The 17,591-nt window shown below is 38.2% G+C and overlaps 1 protein-coding gene across 1 annotated transcript; it reads left to right on the forward strand.

The window, feature by feature from the left end:
* Positions 1-334: 334 nt before the first annotated feature.
* LOC111527196 (elongation factor-like GTPase 1) lies at positions 335-17,323 on the forward strand (the record flags this gene model as incomplete). The annotated part of the gene is made up of 8 exons (XM_026452578.1): positions 335-487; positions 1,190-1,327; positions 3,211-3,425; positions 11,524-11,647; positions 13,386-13,462; positions 14,179-14,315; positions 14,913-15,035; positions 17,214-17,323. Coding segments are annotated over 8 exons (1,071 nt in total), but the record flags the coding sequence as incomplete, so codon positions are not given.
* Positions 17,324-17,591: the final 268 nt, after the last annotated feature.

Raw genomic sequence — 17,591 nt, forward strand, 5'->3', positions numbered from 1 at the left:
CTGCCGCCCAGGCTGGAGTGCAGTGGCCGGCTCTCAGCTCACTGCAAGCTCCGTCTCCCGGGTTCACGCCATTCTCCTGTCTCAGCCTCCCGAGTAGCTGGGACTACAGGCGCCCGCCTCGTCGCCCGGCTAGTTTTTTGTATTTTTTAGTAGAGACGGGGTTTCACCGTATTAGCCAGGATGGTCTCGATCTGCTGACCTCGTGATCCGCCCGTCTCGGCCTCCCAAAGTGCTGGGATTACAGGCTTGAGCCACCGCGCCCGGCGCTTTCAGCTTTCTTATTCTAGAATGCGTGAGGAAGAACATTGTATACCTGGAGAACTGACAATGTGTGTTTACGAATTGTGTTTTAGGTAATGAGGAGTACCTGATTAATCTGATAGACTCTCCAGGACACGTGGACTTTTCCTCAGAAGTATCAACCGCTGTTCGCGTTTGTGATGGATGCATCATTGTGGTAGATGCTGTGGAAGGAGTCTGTCCACAGGTAATGGATTGTGATGAGAAAATACTTAAATGGTTAAGGGTGAGGAAAGAGGAGGAACTGACTGACTTTAGGCTTTTCACTGACAATCAGAACATTGGTTTTATATTTCACATTTGGTAACATTCCAGTCTGTGATGGAGTTAAATCACCAGAGTTCTGAAGGAATCTTAGAGATGACGACTTTAATTTAACATACTTTGTTTTTGTTTTTGTTTGTTTTGAAACAGAGTCTTGCTCTGTCACCCAGGCTTTAGTGTGGTGGCTTACTGCAACCTCCACCTCCTGGGTTCAAGTGATTCTTATGCCTCAGCCTCCACAGTAACTGGGATTACAGGCATGTGCCACCACACCTGGCTAATTTCTGTACTTTTAGTAGAGGCGGATTTCGCCATGTTGGCCAGGCTAGTCTTGGACTCCTGGCCTCAAGCAATCCACCTGCCTCAGCCTCCCAGAGTGCTGAGATACAGGTGTGAGCCCCCGTGCCTGGCCTTATTTATCCTTCATAACTGTCAGTTGTGTAAAGGCAATGATGATTTATTGTCTGTAATTCTTTGCTACTGTGCTGTATACATAGTTTGTGAATGCCTATTGAATACCTTTGTCTGACTGGCATTGTCTAGAGTGGTTATTAATCTGTATTTTCTAATGTGCTTTACTTAATTCAAATCATGAGTTTTACATTTTTCTTTCTGTTTTTATCAGACACAGGCAGTTCTGCGACAAGCTTGGCTTGAAAACATCCGTCCAGTTTTAGTGATTAATAAGATAGATCGCTTGATAGTGGAACTGAAATTCACCCCACAAGAGGCCTATTCTCACCTCAAGAATATTTTAGAACAGGTATTTTAATTTTTAGTATTTAAAAAATTTAGCCTCGAAGAAGAGTTGTAAGGAAGTTACCGAGCTGGGTATGAGCCATTGCTACAGAAAAGTGAACTTTTCCACTTCATATTCATACATGTTGGTGTTATTCTACAACAGTGGCTACAGAATAAGCATGTTCTCAGTCCCTTCCATCTCTTGGAATCACCCATCATAAAAAGCTTGAACAATAGGCTCTCTTGTTTAAAAATGTATCTGGGTTCCAAAGTGAAGGAATATTAGGATTTTATTACCTGTCTATAGTATTTTATTACCTGTCATTAGAGGAAATTTTACCCAAGCATTCATTCATTTATTTATTCAGCAAATATTTCATAGATATGTGTTGAATAAATGAATTATCGAATGTCCATTGTGCATTAGGGATTGTGAATATAAGATGGACAGATCAGAATCCCTATTTTCAAGGAACTCACAGTATAATAGGGGAGACAAAGAGATACTTGGAGAACAATGAGATAAGACCTGGGTGTGATATGACAGCATAGATAAGGGCCATCTAACCCAGTCTGGGTCAAGAGGGAAGAATGAGTTAGAAGTCGTACAATGGAAACTTTGAGATGGAAGTAAAGTAGGTGTTTGCCAGGTAGACAGGAAAAGGACATTCAAAAGAGAAGGAATATGATGGGCAAAGTCATAAAGGCAAAAAAAAGCACAGTACAGTGTTTCATTTAAGGATTACAAATTGTTTTATAGCTGAAGAATTAGATTATGTTAAACAGTGATAAGAGATGGGAAAAAGGATATAGGATTTAGATGTTGGTGAACGTTGTATGCCATGCATAAGAGTTTGAAATTTTTTCCTCAACATAGTGGAAAGCCATTGATGAGGGCAGCTTGAGTATATTTATTTGCTAAAGGCAGGAAACAATAAAAGCAGAACAGTGAAAAAGAATGAGGGATGGATATCATTCCCTGTAGAAATAGGAAGAGGTAGGCCGGGCTCGGTGGCTCATGCCTGTAATCCCAGCACTTTCGGAGGCCGAGGCGGGTGGATCAGGAGATCAGGAGATTAAGACCGGCCTGTCTAACAAGGTGAAACCCCATCTCTACTAAAATTACAAAAAATTAGCCAGGCGTGGTGGCAGGCGTGTGTAGTCCCAGGTACTCGGGAGGCTGAGGCAGGAGAATGGTGTGAACCCGGAAGCAGAGTGTACAGTGAGCCAAGATCACACCACTCCACCCCAGCCTGGGCGACAGAGCGAGACTTCGCCTCAGAAAAAAAAAAAAATGAAATAGGAACAGGTAAAATAACTCCTGCCCTGCATTGACAGGAGAAAGGTCAGTGGTATTTGCAGACATAAGTGAGCTTGTAGATTGAAATGTGGGGCACTTGAAGGAAATCTGAGTAATAGGTTCCATTTTCTTTCTGAGGTAGGACGTAAGATTACTGCCTATTTGGGAGTGAAAGTAGTTGAGGATTAGGAGTTGGGAAGAGGGCCTGAAGAGGGTAGTGAACATTTCAGACAACCGATGTGAGAAATGGCAAGGCAGTGGACTAAGGTTACAAACTAGGATTCTGGGGTTGGAAATCATGAGTACTTTGTGATAGTAGGCCTCAGTGCTGAAAAACAAATTAAGGGTATGACATTAACATTTACATTAAACTAATAATCACAAAATGACCTTCCAAAAGCCTTAGAATTTAGTTATGCTGAGTTTAGGAAGAATGGATACATGTAAGTTATTCACTGATTGTAAATGCCACCTTCATTCGTGTGTGCTTAATGAGCCCAAACTGACTGATGATTCTAGCCCTAACACAGGTTAAACAGTGTTTATCCTTCCGTGAGTGTGCTAAGCATCTGAATGACACTCTGCCATTTCACCGTCTCTCCTAGATTAATGCACTCACAGGAACTCTTTTTACTTCTAAAGTCCTAGAAGAAAGAGCAGAGAGAGAGACTGAATCCCAAGTGAATCCACATTCTGAACAAGGAGAGCAAGTATATGACTGGAGCACTGGCTTGGACGATACAGATGATTCTCAGCTTTACTTCTCTCCAGAACAGGGAAATGTGGTGTTTACCAGTGCAATAGATGGGTGGGGCTTTGGGTAAGTCTGTTTGAATCTGATTAAATCTCTTTGTGGATTTTATATGTCATTGTTTTTTTTTAGTGAAACTTTTAATTTTGAGATAATTATAGATTCACCTACAGTTGTAAGAGATAATACACAGAGTTCTCTGGTGCCCTTTACCCGGTAACTGCCTCTTATCCATAATAACATCTTGTAGAACTGTAGTACAATAACCTCAACCAGGACTTTGCCATTTGCCATCAATATACAGAACATTTCTATCACCACAAGACTCCTTCACGTTGCCCTTATATTGCCACAGCTACTTTCTTCCCTCCCTCAAACCCTTTTTAACCCTTGACAACCATTTATCTTATCTCCAAATTTTTCATTTCATGGGTGTTATAGAAATGGAACCAAAAAATATATGATTTTTTTTGGATTGACTTTTTTCACTTAGCATGATTCTCTAGAGACTTATCCAAGTTATTGCATGCATTAATACTGTAGTTGGTTCCTTTCTGTTGCTTAGTAGTATTCCATGGTGTGGATGTACCCCAGTATAACTATTCACCCATTAAAGGACATCTGTTTTTTTTTTCCTTTTTGGGCTATTATGAGTAAAGCTGCTATAAACATTCATGTGTAGGTTTTTGTGTGAACATAAGTTTCATTTCTCTGGAATAAATGCCTATGAGTACATTTGCTGAGTCATACGGTAGTTGTATGTTTAGTTTTTAAAGAAGCTATCAAACTGTTTCCAGAGGGACTGTACTATTTTATATTCTCACCAGCAACGCATGCGTCAGTGATCCATTTTCTCCAAATGTTCACGTTTGGTGTTGTCACTGTTTTCGTTTTAGCAGTTCTGTTGGGTGTGTACTAATATGCTATTGTGGTTTTAATTTGCGTTTTCGTAATAGCTGGTTACCTTGAACATCTTTTCATGTGCTGATTTGTCATCCGTAGGTCCTCTTGAGTGAAATGTCTTTTCGCATCCTTTCCCATTTTCTTATTGTGTTTTTTTCGTACTCCTGAATTTTGAGTTTTTTTTATTCTAAACAGTAGTCCTTTGTCTCATATGTGTTTTGCAAATATTTTCTCCCAGTCTATAGTTTGACTTCATATCCTCTAATAGTGTTTTTCAAAGTGAGCAAAGGTTTTTTTTTTGTTTTGTTTTGTTTTTGAGATAGTCTTGCCCTATTGCCCAAGTTGGAGTGTAGTGATGCAATCTTGACTCACTGCAACCTCCGCCTTCCAGGTGCAAGTGATTCTCCTGCCTCAACCTCCTGAGTAGCTGGGACTACAGGTGTGCACTACCACTCCCAACTAATTTTTGTGTTTCTTTTAGTAGAGACGAGGTTTCACCATGTTGGCCAAGCTGGTCACGAACTCCTGACCTCAGGTGATCCGCCTCGGCCTCCCAAAGTGCTGGGATTACAGGCGTGACCCACCGCTCCCAGCCATCAAAGTGAGCAAAGTTTTTAATTTGACCGAAGTGTCCTTTATCATTTTTTCTTTTTATGGATCTTGATTTTAGAGTCAAGTTGAAGAACTCTTTGCCTAGCTCTAGATCCTAAAGATTGTCTCTCATTTTTTTCTAAAAGTTTTAGTTTTACTTTTTACATTTAAGTCTGTGACCCATTTTGAGTTAATTTTTGTATAAAGTGTGAGGCTTGGGTTGAGGTTTTCTTTTGTGGGAGAAGAGGGCCTTTGAATTTCCATTTACTCTAGAACCCTTTGTTGAAAAGGTTATCTCTTCTCTGTTGAATTGCTTTTGTGCCTTTGTCAAAATCAGTTGGTCATACTTGTGTGGGTCTGTTTCTGAGTGTTTTGTTCTGTTCCTTTAATCTATGTGTCTGTCTTTCCAACAGTACCACATAATTTTGATTAGTGTAGCTACATTAATAAGTCTTGAAATCAGGTAGATTATTTCTGTCCACATTATTTTTATTTTTCAAAATTACTTTTGCCGTTCAAGGCCTTTGCCTGTCCATGTAAATTTTATAGTAATCTTACCTATATCTGCACATCATCTTGCTAGGATTTGGATGGAAATTGCTTGGTAAACCTGTTTATTTGGGGAGAATTTTGACATCTTTGCTGTGTTGAATCTTTTCTATTCATGCCTCACACTATGCCTCTCCATTTATTTAACATTTTAAAAAATTATTTTATGATTATTTTATAGTTTTCAGCATACAAGTGCTGTACATGTTAAGTTAGATTTACACTTGATTTTTTATTTTTCTGAATGATTATAAGTGATATTTTTAGTTTTGGTGTTCACACATCTAGTATATAGAAATACAATTAATTTTTATATGTTGATCTTGTATACTGTCACCTTGCTGAACTCACTTGAAGTTCTTTGTAGATATTTTGGAATTTGCTGCGAGACAATCATGTCTGCAAATAGGAATTGTTGTATTTTTTTTCCTTTTCTATCTCCATGCTATTTTCTCTTTTGCTGATTGCATTAGCTAGAATTTTCAGCACTATTTGACTGACCGTGATGAGAGTGGATATCTTTGCCTTGTTCTCGATCTAGGAGGAAAGCATTAAGTCTTTCACCATTAGAAATAATGTTAGGGCTGCAGGCTGTTTTTAGATGTCCTTTATCAAGTTGAGGAAGTCCCCTAATATTTTTCTGAATGTCATTATTATGAATGTGTCCAGTTTTGTCACATACCTTTTCTGTATTGATTAATATATTTGTATGAGTTTTCTTCTTTAGCTTGTTAATATGGTATATTACATTGATTGATGTTTTTGAATATTGAGCCAGTCTTGCATTTCTTTACAGATTTTATATACAATTGATTTTTAACTTTATTCTTGAGTAAATTCAAATGTGTTCTGTCTTGTTTTTCTAAGACCACCAGAGTGAGCACAAAAGAACCAGCAAGTAGGCAAAGGTCAGGCGCAAAACTGCTAGTTTATTTTAGTAACCTAAGGTGTGGAGAAGAAGTCTGTCGGCCTCAGGCAAAGAAGGCCGGCAGAGTGCCCCTCCCCCAAGCTCTCCCACGGAGTTCCGACATCCCAACAGGACTGGGAAGCTGGGAAGTCCGGGTGGCTCAATGGCGGAGAGTGGATTTTCTAGGAGTGGGAGGGCAATAGGTGGGGCATGGGCGTGTCAGGGGCGTTCGGCAGGTGCGACCAGGTAAATCTTGGTCTCTTCGGATTGACGTCACCTGGCGCATGCCCAGTTGGTCTGCACCCTCCCTGGGCGCCGGCTGCATTTTCGCGCCTGCGGGAAGAGTTGGGAGGGGGGATGAAGAACCCGGAAGTGCACCATCTTGCCTCCATTCGTCCAAACATGTACCACAAATGGATCCCACTTTATTCCTTAGCTCAGTTTATTTCCTGTCAGTTTTTTTTATCTTCTTAAAGTTATTTATACATAGATGAACAAATATATTTATATCAACTTTTATACCAACAGTAGCAAAAGTTGGTCTAGGTTTAATGAAGATGTACATGTGCTAAATATTGAGTTAGTCACTTTATTTAAATTATTTTACCAAATTCTGACAACACTCCTTTGAAATAGATATTACCATTTATTATCTAAGTCTCAAGAACATTGAGTAAATTTTGTTCAACATCACTCGACTAATAAGAGGCAGGCTGATATTAAGATTAATGTCTGCCTGACTCTGAATTCTGTCTTTTTTTTGACATGGTTCTTCTCTGGTGTCTGCCCTATGGGGTATAAGGATCCTTATTTCTTCTTACTGCCTCTCCTGGATTTGTACATGCTGAGGCCGTGTTAACAGTGACGTTAGATTTCAGAATGGAGTAGGTAATTGATCACGTTTTTTTAACTATAGCAATTTCTGACTTGTGGAATCAAAAAATCCAAATGTAGTTAAAAGATTATTACTTTGAGAAAAATGTCTGTGGTTTGGATAAGTAATAGTGGGACCATAACGACCTTTACTTTAGTTGTGGGCTTGATGTTGCACGTAATTTGTGGGAATCATAGAACTAAAACTGATGCACTAGGAGAAAACAGAGTCTCTTCATGAAACATGTATCAGTATGATTTAGGATTGGAAAGAAAGAAAGGATCAGGAGCTGACTAGAATGCAAGGCTTGGAGTAGCCTAACAAATCTCTGGCTTCATTTTTTAAAATATATTTTCCTTTTTACAGGAACTTGTTCTCCAGTTTCCCTTTGACCAGATTTTGTCTTGGGCAGTGTAATATAATATCATAATTTTCTGTTTATAATAAATGATAGATACCTTAGTCCATTTGATGCCCGAAAGGTCATACCAGACTTAAATAAATTGAGGTGATGCATATATGACAAAAATAGAAATTGTGAACCTGCTGAGAATTTGCACTTTTCATATATGGTTGATGGGTTGTCATTATCACCTTTCTAGGCCTCATTTTACTTATCTGAAAAAACAGGAATATTGGGCTAAGATGATTTCAAGGCTTTCTTCAGATTCATTCACAGTGATTCATTCAGTCGTGTAATAGGGTCAGACCTGTTGATTTCCTGATTTGTGAGCATTCTGCTAGTAAACCACAAGGTGGGAGGCTTGTCCCTTTCTTACAGTGATTTTCATAAGTAATTTAATGTTTTATGCTAATTTTAGTCAGTCACACAAATTGGGGGAAGTTTATTGTGGAAGGAAAAGGAATGGGGAGAAAGTTGAATGGATAGAATAAGGGTAATTTACAGAACCCTGACTTCTGACATTTTTAGATACTGTCAGCCAATAAATGAATGTTCCCCTGTATTAGACAAGGTCAGATTTAGAGATCGGCTAGTGTCTGTTCTCAACAAGTTGATATGTGAATTTATGGGAAAGTAGTAGTGGAAAATAAAAGCACCAGAGACTTTTTCCTTCCCATTTTCCTCTAAAATGTCAGTGAATAGACCAAGTTGACAGCTGCGTGTGTCACAAAAGTGGAAAATGAGCACATTTCAGAATTTGCAGGATGGTTCTATAAACTCTCTGCAGTGGGAAAGGATTAAGAAGTGTGACTAGAGGCTGAACCCAGGTCTTCTGACTAAATCTGTCCTGTTAATTGATGTTAATCTGGGAGAGTCTGCTCTGAAAAGCAGAAACACATTGACTTGGATGGGTAGCAGCAAGAATCTAAGTTCTTGCTTTAAATACATAGAACTGAATCCCCAAACTTATAGCATAGGGACAGGAGAGAAGAGACAATGAAAAGCCCTTTGTAATAGATTTACTTGTCTTTGTGTAACTGTGTCTTAGAATTCTGTAGTTAATAGTAATCCACTTCGTAGCTTGGAGGGCAAAAGGGTGTGTGGTTCAGTAATTTCATACTTGACTGAGTTGTCATTCATGAAGACAGGCAACGAATAGATCAGTAGTCTTGGAATATAAATCGGTCTGCAGGTCTCTTAGACTCTTGTTTGCAGTTACTCTGTAGAGGAAAGGAATTAAAATAGAATTCAAGAATGGAGAAGTGCTAGAAATTGTCAGTGTTTAAAAATTGTAACTGTTGGCCGGGCGCGGTGGCTCAAGCCTGTAATCCCAGGACTTTGGGAGGCCGAGACGGGCGGATCACGAGGTCAGGAGATCTAGACCATCCTGGCTAACACGGTGAAACCCCGTCTCGACTAAAAATACAAAAACTAGCTGGGTGAGGTGGCCGGCGCCTGTAGTCTCAGCTACTCGGGAGGCTGAGGCGGGAGAATGGCGTAAACCCGGGAGGCAGAGCTTGCAGTGAGCTGAGATCCAGATCCGGCCACTGCACTCCAGCCCGGGCGACAGAGCAAGACTCCGCCTCAAAAAAAAAAAAAAAAAAAAATTGTAACTGTTTAATGACAAAAATAAATAAAAGCACTAGCAGTAATGGGGAATGGGTTGGTGTTAAGCAAATTTTGTGGTAACTATGGAATAAAAAAGAATGAAAAGGATAAGAAACAAGAGTTTGAAAGATTTATGTGCCCATGTGTGTACACATGTGTGAATATTTTATGTGGTGGACTGGAAGAGCCTAGCAAATGGGCAAATGTCTTACTATAATTTATGATTTTGATAGGGGTTTTAGAGTGTTTATTTATAAAAATCTTTAAGTTTACCACTTTCAGAATTAAGAGCAGGATATTTATCTGACATCATTATAAAAGATAAAAGAATGTATAATACGGTCTGGGTAACACAACTCAACATTTTTAAAAAAAAATCCTGGAACAATAGAAACCACACTGGAAATCTAACTGATCAAAACAGTTGTACCAATAAATGATTGCCCCAATAAATGTATCAAATCCCCTATTAAGGAGATATTTTTTAGAAAGGAAATTTTGTTAAAAAAATAAATCCAGAAGTTTACTACGTAAAAGAGATAAACATAAAGCGTAATGGACAGAGGCTAAATACCAAAGCTTTAGATCAGATTATGTCAACCAAATGTGAATGAGAGAGGTTTGGCAATATTAACAATAAAATAGGATTTATGGTAAATGAATTATGGCATAAGGATCATTTTCGCATAGATAATTGACACATTTACTAGTGAAGAAATTAGCTATCAATTACCAGAACAACAAAGTACATGAGACAAAAATAGAACTATAAGTAGAACTCTGCAGGCACATGGTTTAGGGGAGATTTTCACAGGTTAAGTAGACAGGGACATGAACCATATGAATAGAATAATTAAAGTCAGAATGTAAGTGTCAGTTACAGATATACAAAAATTGGTTCTATATCAGGTGAAGAAATAATTCAAATTTAAAAGAAAGAAAATGTCACAGGTTTCATGTGTTCATCACTCAGTCATTAGCTCCAGTTTTAACCATCTAAGAAGAGACCCAAGTTGCCAATGTGGAGAGCAAAGCTTCAGCTGTATTTATTGAGGCCCCAGGGAGCATCACTGCTAAAGAATAGGGCTCCCTTCTACAGTTAGGTTGGAGAATGCCTGGGAAGTCAGTCCACAGTGGTTGCCTCCTATTGTTTCCTTCCATGTGTTGACCTTGGACCTGCCTGTAGGTCCTGAATTGGTTTTGCAAATCTGCATGGCAGGTTGCAGCCCGCCTAGCAAAACTGGGTGTTGATAAATGAAAAGCCGCAGAGATAGGGGTATCCTGACTTAACATCTGGAAGTAAGGCTCTGTGCGCCATTCTGGGTGTGCAGAAACACAGGAAGCCAGGAGGAGGCCTGACTCTTATTAGCGATCCACTGGTTAGGCAACAAGGCAGAGCCTGCTTTCTTTTTGAGGCATAGGAACTCTACCAGTGGTTGGCAGCCTTTCACATTGTCTTCATTTGTGGAGGAGTGATTAAAGAGTCACCTGTGAACAAAGATAGTTTTATTTCTTATTTTCTAATCAGTATACTTTTAATTTCCTTTTCTTGTGTGATTGCATTAGGTTGGGCTTTCAGTATGGTGTGGAAAAAAAATGGGAATATCTTTTTTTTTTTTTTCCCTGAGCAGGCATCTTTTAAGATGCTGGTACTTTGAAAATTCTAATCTCAAACCTTAGATTAAATTAGGTTGTTCTCTAAAGAAAAGGCGTTTCTTAGGTCCTTTATCCAGACAATGCAGATGCTATATGTAGCACCGTTAGTTGCTGTTGACTATCCTCTTGTGACGGGAGGCCATGGTGGTAACTGATTTCTCTGTGGGCTGATGAGAGTTAAGTCAGTGTGTGTATGTTTATCATTAATCTAGGATAATAAAAAACTTGTTTTGGCAGGTTGTGGCTCAAGAGTTTCTTTCATTTGTGAGCAACTGTCACAGCAGTGAGTAGCTGAAATAAAATTTTATGGCTGGCATAGTTGTGATGGGCAGCTGGAGCTTGCATTTTCTTGGCTTTGGCCCTAGTTTTATCTTGTTTTACACGTGCAAAATGAAGAAACAAAGCTATAGCATGTATTACAATTCATATTAATATAGACCTGAACGTGGGCTTTGGAGCCAGACTGCTTGGATTTAAAGTCCCACCTCACTTCTCCCCTGCGTAATATCTCTGTGCTTCATTACCCTTTTCTGTAAAATGGGGAAATTTTGTAGGATAGTGGATTAAGTTTAGTAATACACGTGTAAAGAAGTTTGAACAGTACCTGTCACAGAAATGTTCAAATGTTACCTATGCTAATCGTTATTAATAACGTGAACATTTGGTCTTCTTTCAGAATTGAGCACTTTGCCAGAATCTACAGTCAAAAAATTGGCATCAAAAAGGAAGTTCTTATGAAAACCTTGTGGGGAGATTACTATATAAATATGAAGGCTAAAAAGATCATGAAGGGTGATCAGGTAATGTGGTGTATATCCCTTTTGACTGTTGGTCATGTTCTTGCCCTGTGAAAATCTATCCTGTAATATCTTTAATAAATGTAATTCAGCTTTAATTTATGCAGGTGAGTTCATGAGGGAATTTTTACCATGTATAATTGGGAAAGGCTTACACGTCTCATATACAGGTATCGTTCATATAGAGTTCTTAGTCCTTTTAAGTATAGTCAGCAAAGAACTGCTTTTACTTTTCTTTTTTTTCAGAAGACCAAAAATCTTAGATCTTGGGCACCTGAAGACACACATTTTGTGCCGTGCATTTGTTTGTGTCTGTCACCATAAAGAGATGTCTCTTCTAGACATCCCTGTATGGTTCACACTGTCCTAGTCTCAGTTGAAGCCTTATCTCACTGCATGCTGGTGGTCATCGTGCAGTGTAGATCGGGAGAGGTGGATGCTCCCTGAAACCCCTTCTTCTATAGGTAAAGGTGGTGTAGGAATGCTGTCATATAACCTCAAAGGATACTTTTCTTGGAGCTTTATTTTTTGATATAAAACCAGGATTTCATAAATTTATTCTCATTGAAAATCATATACATTTCTTTTTTAGAAAGTACTCACAAGTATAAAGCCACAGCAAACAACAAAATCGAAGCCAGCACTGCCAGTAGATGTTTGTAATTTCTTTCATTCTTTTTACATGGATATATACATCCCCCTGTTGAGATTATGCCGTTTATACAATGTAGCTGCCCTTTTGCTTTTGTCATATCATGAACATCTTCCCTTGCCATTAAAAGCTTTTTTATAAACAATATATTTTAAAGGGAATGAATATAGTTAAGTGGGAAAGAGCATGCCTTGAGAGTTGACTCTGTGTTTGAATTTTGGCTCCACCACTTATTGGCTCTATGACTTTTATCTCAGTTATTTCATATGTAAAATTAAGATAATAGCACTTATCTCATAGGATAGTTATGATGATTATATGAAATAATTCAGTAAGCACTCTGTTATTTTATTTTGTGAGAGCACTATGATTTATGTAATCATTCTCTTAAGATTGGACATAGTTTTTTTTCAAATGTTTTGATATTGTACGATAGACATCTTTGTGGATAAGTTTTATGTCTTCATGATACTTTTTTTTAAAACTGAGCATTCCAAGCCAATGACTTTTAATTTCTTAATACTGTTGCCCGTAGTTCTTCAGAAAGGAGGTATCAATTTATTAATATATCCCACCTCATGTATATGGGAGAGTATACCCCTCAAGGTGCTCTTGCTAGTAACTTTCTGCATAGTTTAGTAAGAGAAATGATGGAGTTTTTTGGGTTTTCAAAATTTTCCTTTCCTTGTGAACTTTTAGAAATATGTTTAAGAATGCTTTATGTTTCTTCTTACATAATTTTAGACTGAAGTCCATGGAAAGAGCCTGCACGTGCAGAGTGAAGTTTTAGCTCTTGGCTTGGGTGCTGTGTGTATTTGTTTGATGGCAGCCATGGTAATATGACCCACGAATGGTCATGTCACTTGTAAAGTCTATGGTTCCCAGAGGAAAGAACAGTGGATTATTATTAATTGTGGTTTTTGGCTGTTTAGTGCATTCTTATAACTACTTTCATCTACTGTATTTTTGAATAAATATTTTCAAGTAGAAATGAAACATATTGATAATAAAAGCATGTCAAGAAGGAATATATAAATGCCTATTAAATGTTCAGGAACTTAATTTGAGCCCATATATTCTTTTGTACAGGCCAAAGGAAAGAAACCTTTATTTGTACAGTTGATCCTGGAAAATATATGGAGTTTGTATGATGCTGTCTTGAAAAAGTAAGACTCTTATGACATTGTTTACCTTTAGGCATCTTTAGGCAGTATAATTTGTCTCACTTTCCAGTTTGATGAGTCATACTTCAGAAAGCTGAGATGGACTGAGAAAGTGAACAGAGCTTCTACAGATGAGTTGATTACAGGGCTTGGAAGCAATTTAAAGAAGTCTATGTAACCCAGCTAAAGGGTGATGTTGAAGGGACAGGATAGCAATATTTTATAGAGTGCTGAGGTGAAGAGATAAAAGGATAGAAAGAAACATTGGGTCTTTTTTTATGCAAACCCAGGTTTAAAAAATAGTTATTAAAGTAGAAAAGGTGCTTGATAGCTAGGGTCATTAATGGGGAAGTGGGGAAATAACTTTTCTGGTATAAGTTTGCTATAGTAAATTTACTTTCTGAGATATTCCTGAGGTGGAATAATGACTTATTAGTACTTATTTGTAAGACTGCTTTACCACTTGATATAGTCTGCTTGAGGAGATTGGGGACAAGTACTTCCTGGGAAGTCTTAAAGAAGGATTCACTTCAAAGTGTAAGAGTAGAAGTTGAGGAGGCTTTTTCTGTGGCAGGATTCCCTTCAATCATTTTTAGCTTTTTTTGAAAAAGTAACACATTAGGATAAAAATATGCCAAATAATGTTGGGTTCCTTTTCCCCACTGCCTGTTTTTATGTGTATATGACATTTCTGCCCTCCAATCTTGTGTTTACTATAGGGACAAAGACAAAATTGATAAAATAGTGACTTCTTTAGGATTAAAAATTGGAGCCCGGGAGGCACGACATTCAGACCCTAAAGTTCAGATCAATGCCATTTGCAATCAATGGCTACCCATATCCCATGCTGTTCTTGGTATCCTTTATTCTAATGGTTTTTAATGGAATCGTTTTGATAAAGCAAGAAAAAACAATGCGTTATGGCAACCAGGAAATTCTCTGGAAATAACATTCAATCCAAAATAAGTCTTCTCTGCTTATTTGGTGTTCTACCATGAAACTGTATTAAATAATAATTAATACGCTAATACTAATTTATGTTAACATTACTAATAGTGAACTTCTTTAAGAAGACAATTCTTTTTGTGTTTATTTAGTAAACTGTAAAAATAAAAATGTTTACACTAAGATTTAAATAAGATGTTTGTGTTAGATAACTGTTTCATTTCAAGGTCACCGATAGCCAACCTGCTAAGCTCTGTTCTCATTTGTTCCATGGGTCAGTGTTAAAGTATCTGTCATGAGGATCCTTTCTGAGCTTTTAAGAGTTTGTGAACTCCCTGAAATTGTGTGCATGTTTTGAGATGTGATGCATAAAGCAGTGTTGCCATATAGCACAGGCATTTTCTGTATGGACAGACTTTGTTACCTCAATATTTAGAGCATACAGTGAATATTCACCTTGGTGGGAGGCAGTGGCTCAAGGTTTTGAGTCCTTAACAACAGACTTCAGCGATGGTGTGTCAGAAACTTCCTAGTCCCCTTGATATTACAGCCGAGAGAGTGGAGAGACTGATGTGCACAGGATCACAAACCTTTGACTCTCTTCCACCAGAAACTCAAGCACTGAAAGCAGGTAAGGAAAGATGGACCTGTTGGAATATACCGTGTCATTGACTGTCCTCCATCCAGGCTGCTCTAGACCAATTTGCTGAATGCTAGGCTAGTTTGCTAAATGGCCAATTTGCCAAATGTCCACTTCCACAGATGAACAGTTTCACAAATGACCATTTCACCAGTTTTGCCTCCCACCCCCAGCCCAAAGGTTTTCTTGTTACAGCCATTTTGCTCAGCCAGTAGGATGAGAGACCAGCGACTTCCTGTACACATGCTCCTCATGAGAAAAGAAGCTCCCATTCTGGGCTTCGTAGGTTCCATGAAATTTGTCTCTATGTATTTTCTTTTCTCTAATTCTTTTCCTCCAGTTCTATTGCTTTTGTAACCCTGCCCCCAAACCACTACACTGCTGTTCTTGGCATAACTATTGACTTTTGGTTCATTAAATCTAATGACCAGTTTTCAGTCTTCATTAGGACTAGATCTTCCACTCGCATTTGATGCAGGTGATCACTCCTCCTTGAAACAATTTCTTCCCTTGACTTCTAAGCTTCCATTGCTTCCATTCCCTTGCTTCTGCTTTTCTTCCTGTCTCCCTGGCTGCTTATACTTAATAAGGTCTTTTTGTGATTCCTCCCCATCTCCCTGGCTTTTTAACTTTGGGGTGCCCCAAGTAAGGTTCAAGTCTCTGATCCTCATCTGTTTTACCTGCATTCCCTCTTTTGATAATCTCATCCAATCTCAAGACTTTAAATGACAACTGCATACTCATAATTCACACAATTGTGTGTCTTCAGAGCATGTCTGTTTTCTGGACTCTGGACTGATATCTAGAACTCCCCCTATACTGTGTTTTCTAAGAAGCATCTCAACTGAACATATCCCAAACTGGACTTTTTATCTTATCCCCAAGCCTGCTCACCTAGTCATTCCCATCTCAGGGGGACCTCAATCTTTTCATTTACTCAGTCCAAAAACCTTGGAGTCATCAATGGCCCTTATATTTATCTCACACTCCAACATCCAGTCCATCAGCAAATCCTGTTTATTCTTCCTTTGAAATACGGAATTCAGCTATTTCCCAATGTTTTCACTTCCTGGCCAACATGGTGAAACCTTGTCTTTACTAAAAATACAAAAATTAGCTGGGCGTGGTGGTACATGCTTATAGTCCCTGGTACTTGAGAGGCTGAGGCAGGAGAACCACTTGAACCTGGGAGGCGAAGGTTACAGTGAGCGAGATAATGCCACTGCACTCCAGCCTGGGTGACAGAATGAGACTCCGTCTGAGAAAACAGTCAGACAACAATAACAACAAAACAACTAGTATCCCTGCTTTTGCTCTTGATTCCTGTTAGTGTTTTCTCAATATTGCAGACAAAACAGAGTGATCCTCTTAACATATAAGTCAGGGCATGTCATTCTGTTCTTCATTCAAAGCTTCCACTGGCAAGACTTCTGATACATGTTTGATTCTTACTTCCTGTGGCTTTCTTTTTTCTTCTTTAAATTTTACTGTTGAATTCTTTATATACAAATTATTTTAACGTGAGGTGATGGAGTTGTTTTTAAAAAATTCATTAATCAATGGTTTTTTACCTCCAATATAGGTTAAGGAAAATGTTCATATGTTAATACGTAATTGCGTTAAAATTTGTATATTTAAGGAGAATTGGTATCTTAATATTGAATCTTAATTTATTTCTAAGAATTTGTTAATATCATAATACAGTATTTTTGTCCATTTTATTTTCTAACTTGTTATTGTGGGGGATTGGAAAAGCGATTGATTTTTATATATCTTGTTAAGAAGCTACCTTGCTGATTGTTGGCCTTTGGTAACATTCCTCAATTCTATTTTTTCTATACTTGATATAGTGAAAAATGTATTAGTGCTTATAGTAGGTGTTTAACCTCATTGCGTAGCTTTAACTTTCATATGAGATCCCTCACCCCATCAAATTTGCTTGCTTTTCCTTCCTTATTTCTGCCAATTCTGTTTGCTTTTGCTCTGCTATTCTTTCCTAGCAATCTTACCCTTTTCTAATTAAAATTCTTATCATAGTTAGAAAAAGTTATGGACTTCTGATGCATTTAGATAATGCAATGTTCTAAACATTTTAATCATTTTCCAGAAAAATATGTGTTTTTTTACTAATGGGAAAAATAGTGACATTTTTACTTCCTATTTGTTTAGCTTTTATGAAATGTGGAAGTGAGGAGACTGCTCCAGTTATCATATTTGTTTCCAAAATGTTTGCAGTTGATGCTAAGGCCTTGCCTCAGAATAAGCCAAGGTAAGGGAAGTGGGAAAGTTGGGGCTGGGCTAGGAATATGGTATATGTTTGGTAGGATATAGTTGGGGTGTGGGTGGGGGTGGGGCACAGATAATGCTTTTCCTCCTCAACCCAGAGTTCATTTCAAGCCAACCCCCAGGGTAACATACAATTTGTACAGTAATGTATCCTTTTGTGATACCTCTGTAGGAGAAAGCTGTTGAAAGCAGCTCAGGGATTTTGAATTGAAGTGATGTAAGTTTGAAGAGTGGCGTTAGTAATAGTAGCAACAGTTAACT

Source organism: Piliocolobus tephrosceles, unplaced genomic scaffold (assembly GCF_002776525.5).
Source record: "Piliocolobus tephrosceles isolate RC106 unplaced genomic scaffold, ASM277652v3 unscaffolded_37576, whole genome shotgun sequence".
NCBI classification, from domain to species: Eukaryota; Metazoa; Chordata; class Mammalia; order Primates; family Cercopithecidae; genus Piliocolobus; species Piliocolobus tephrosceles.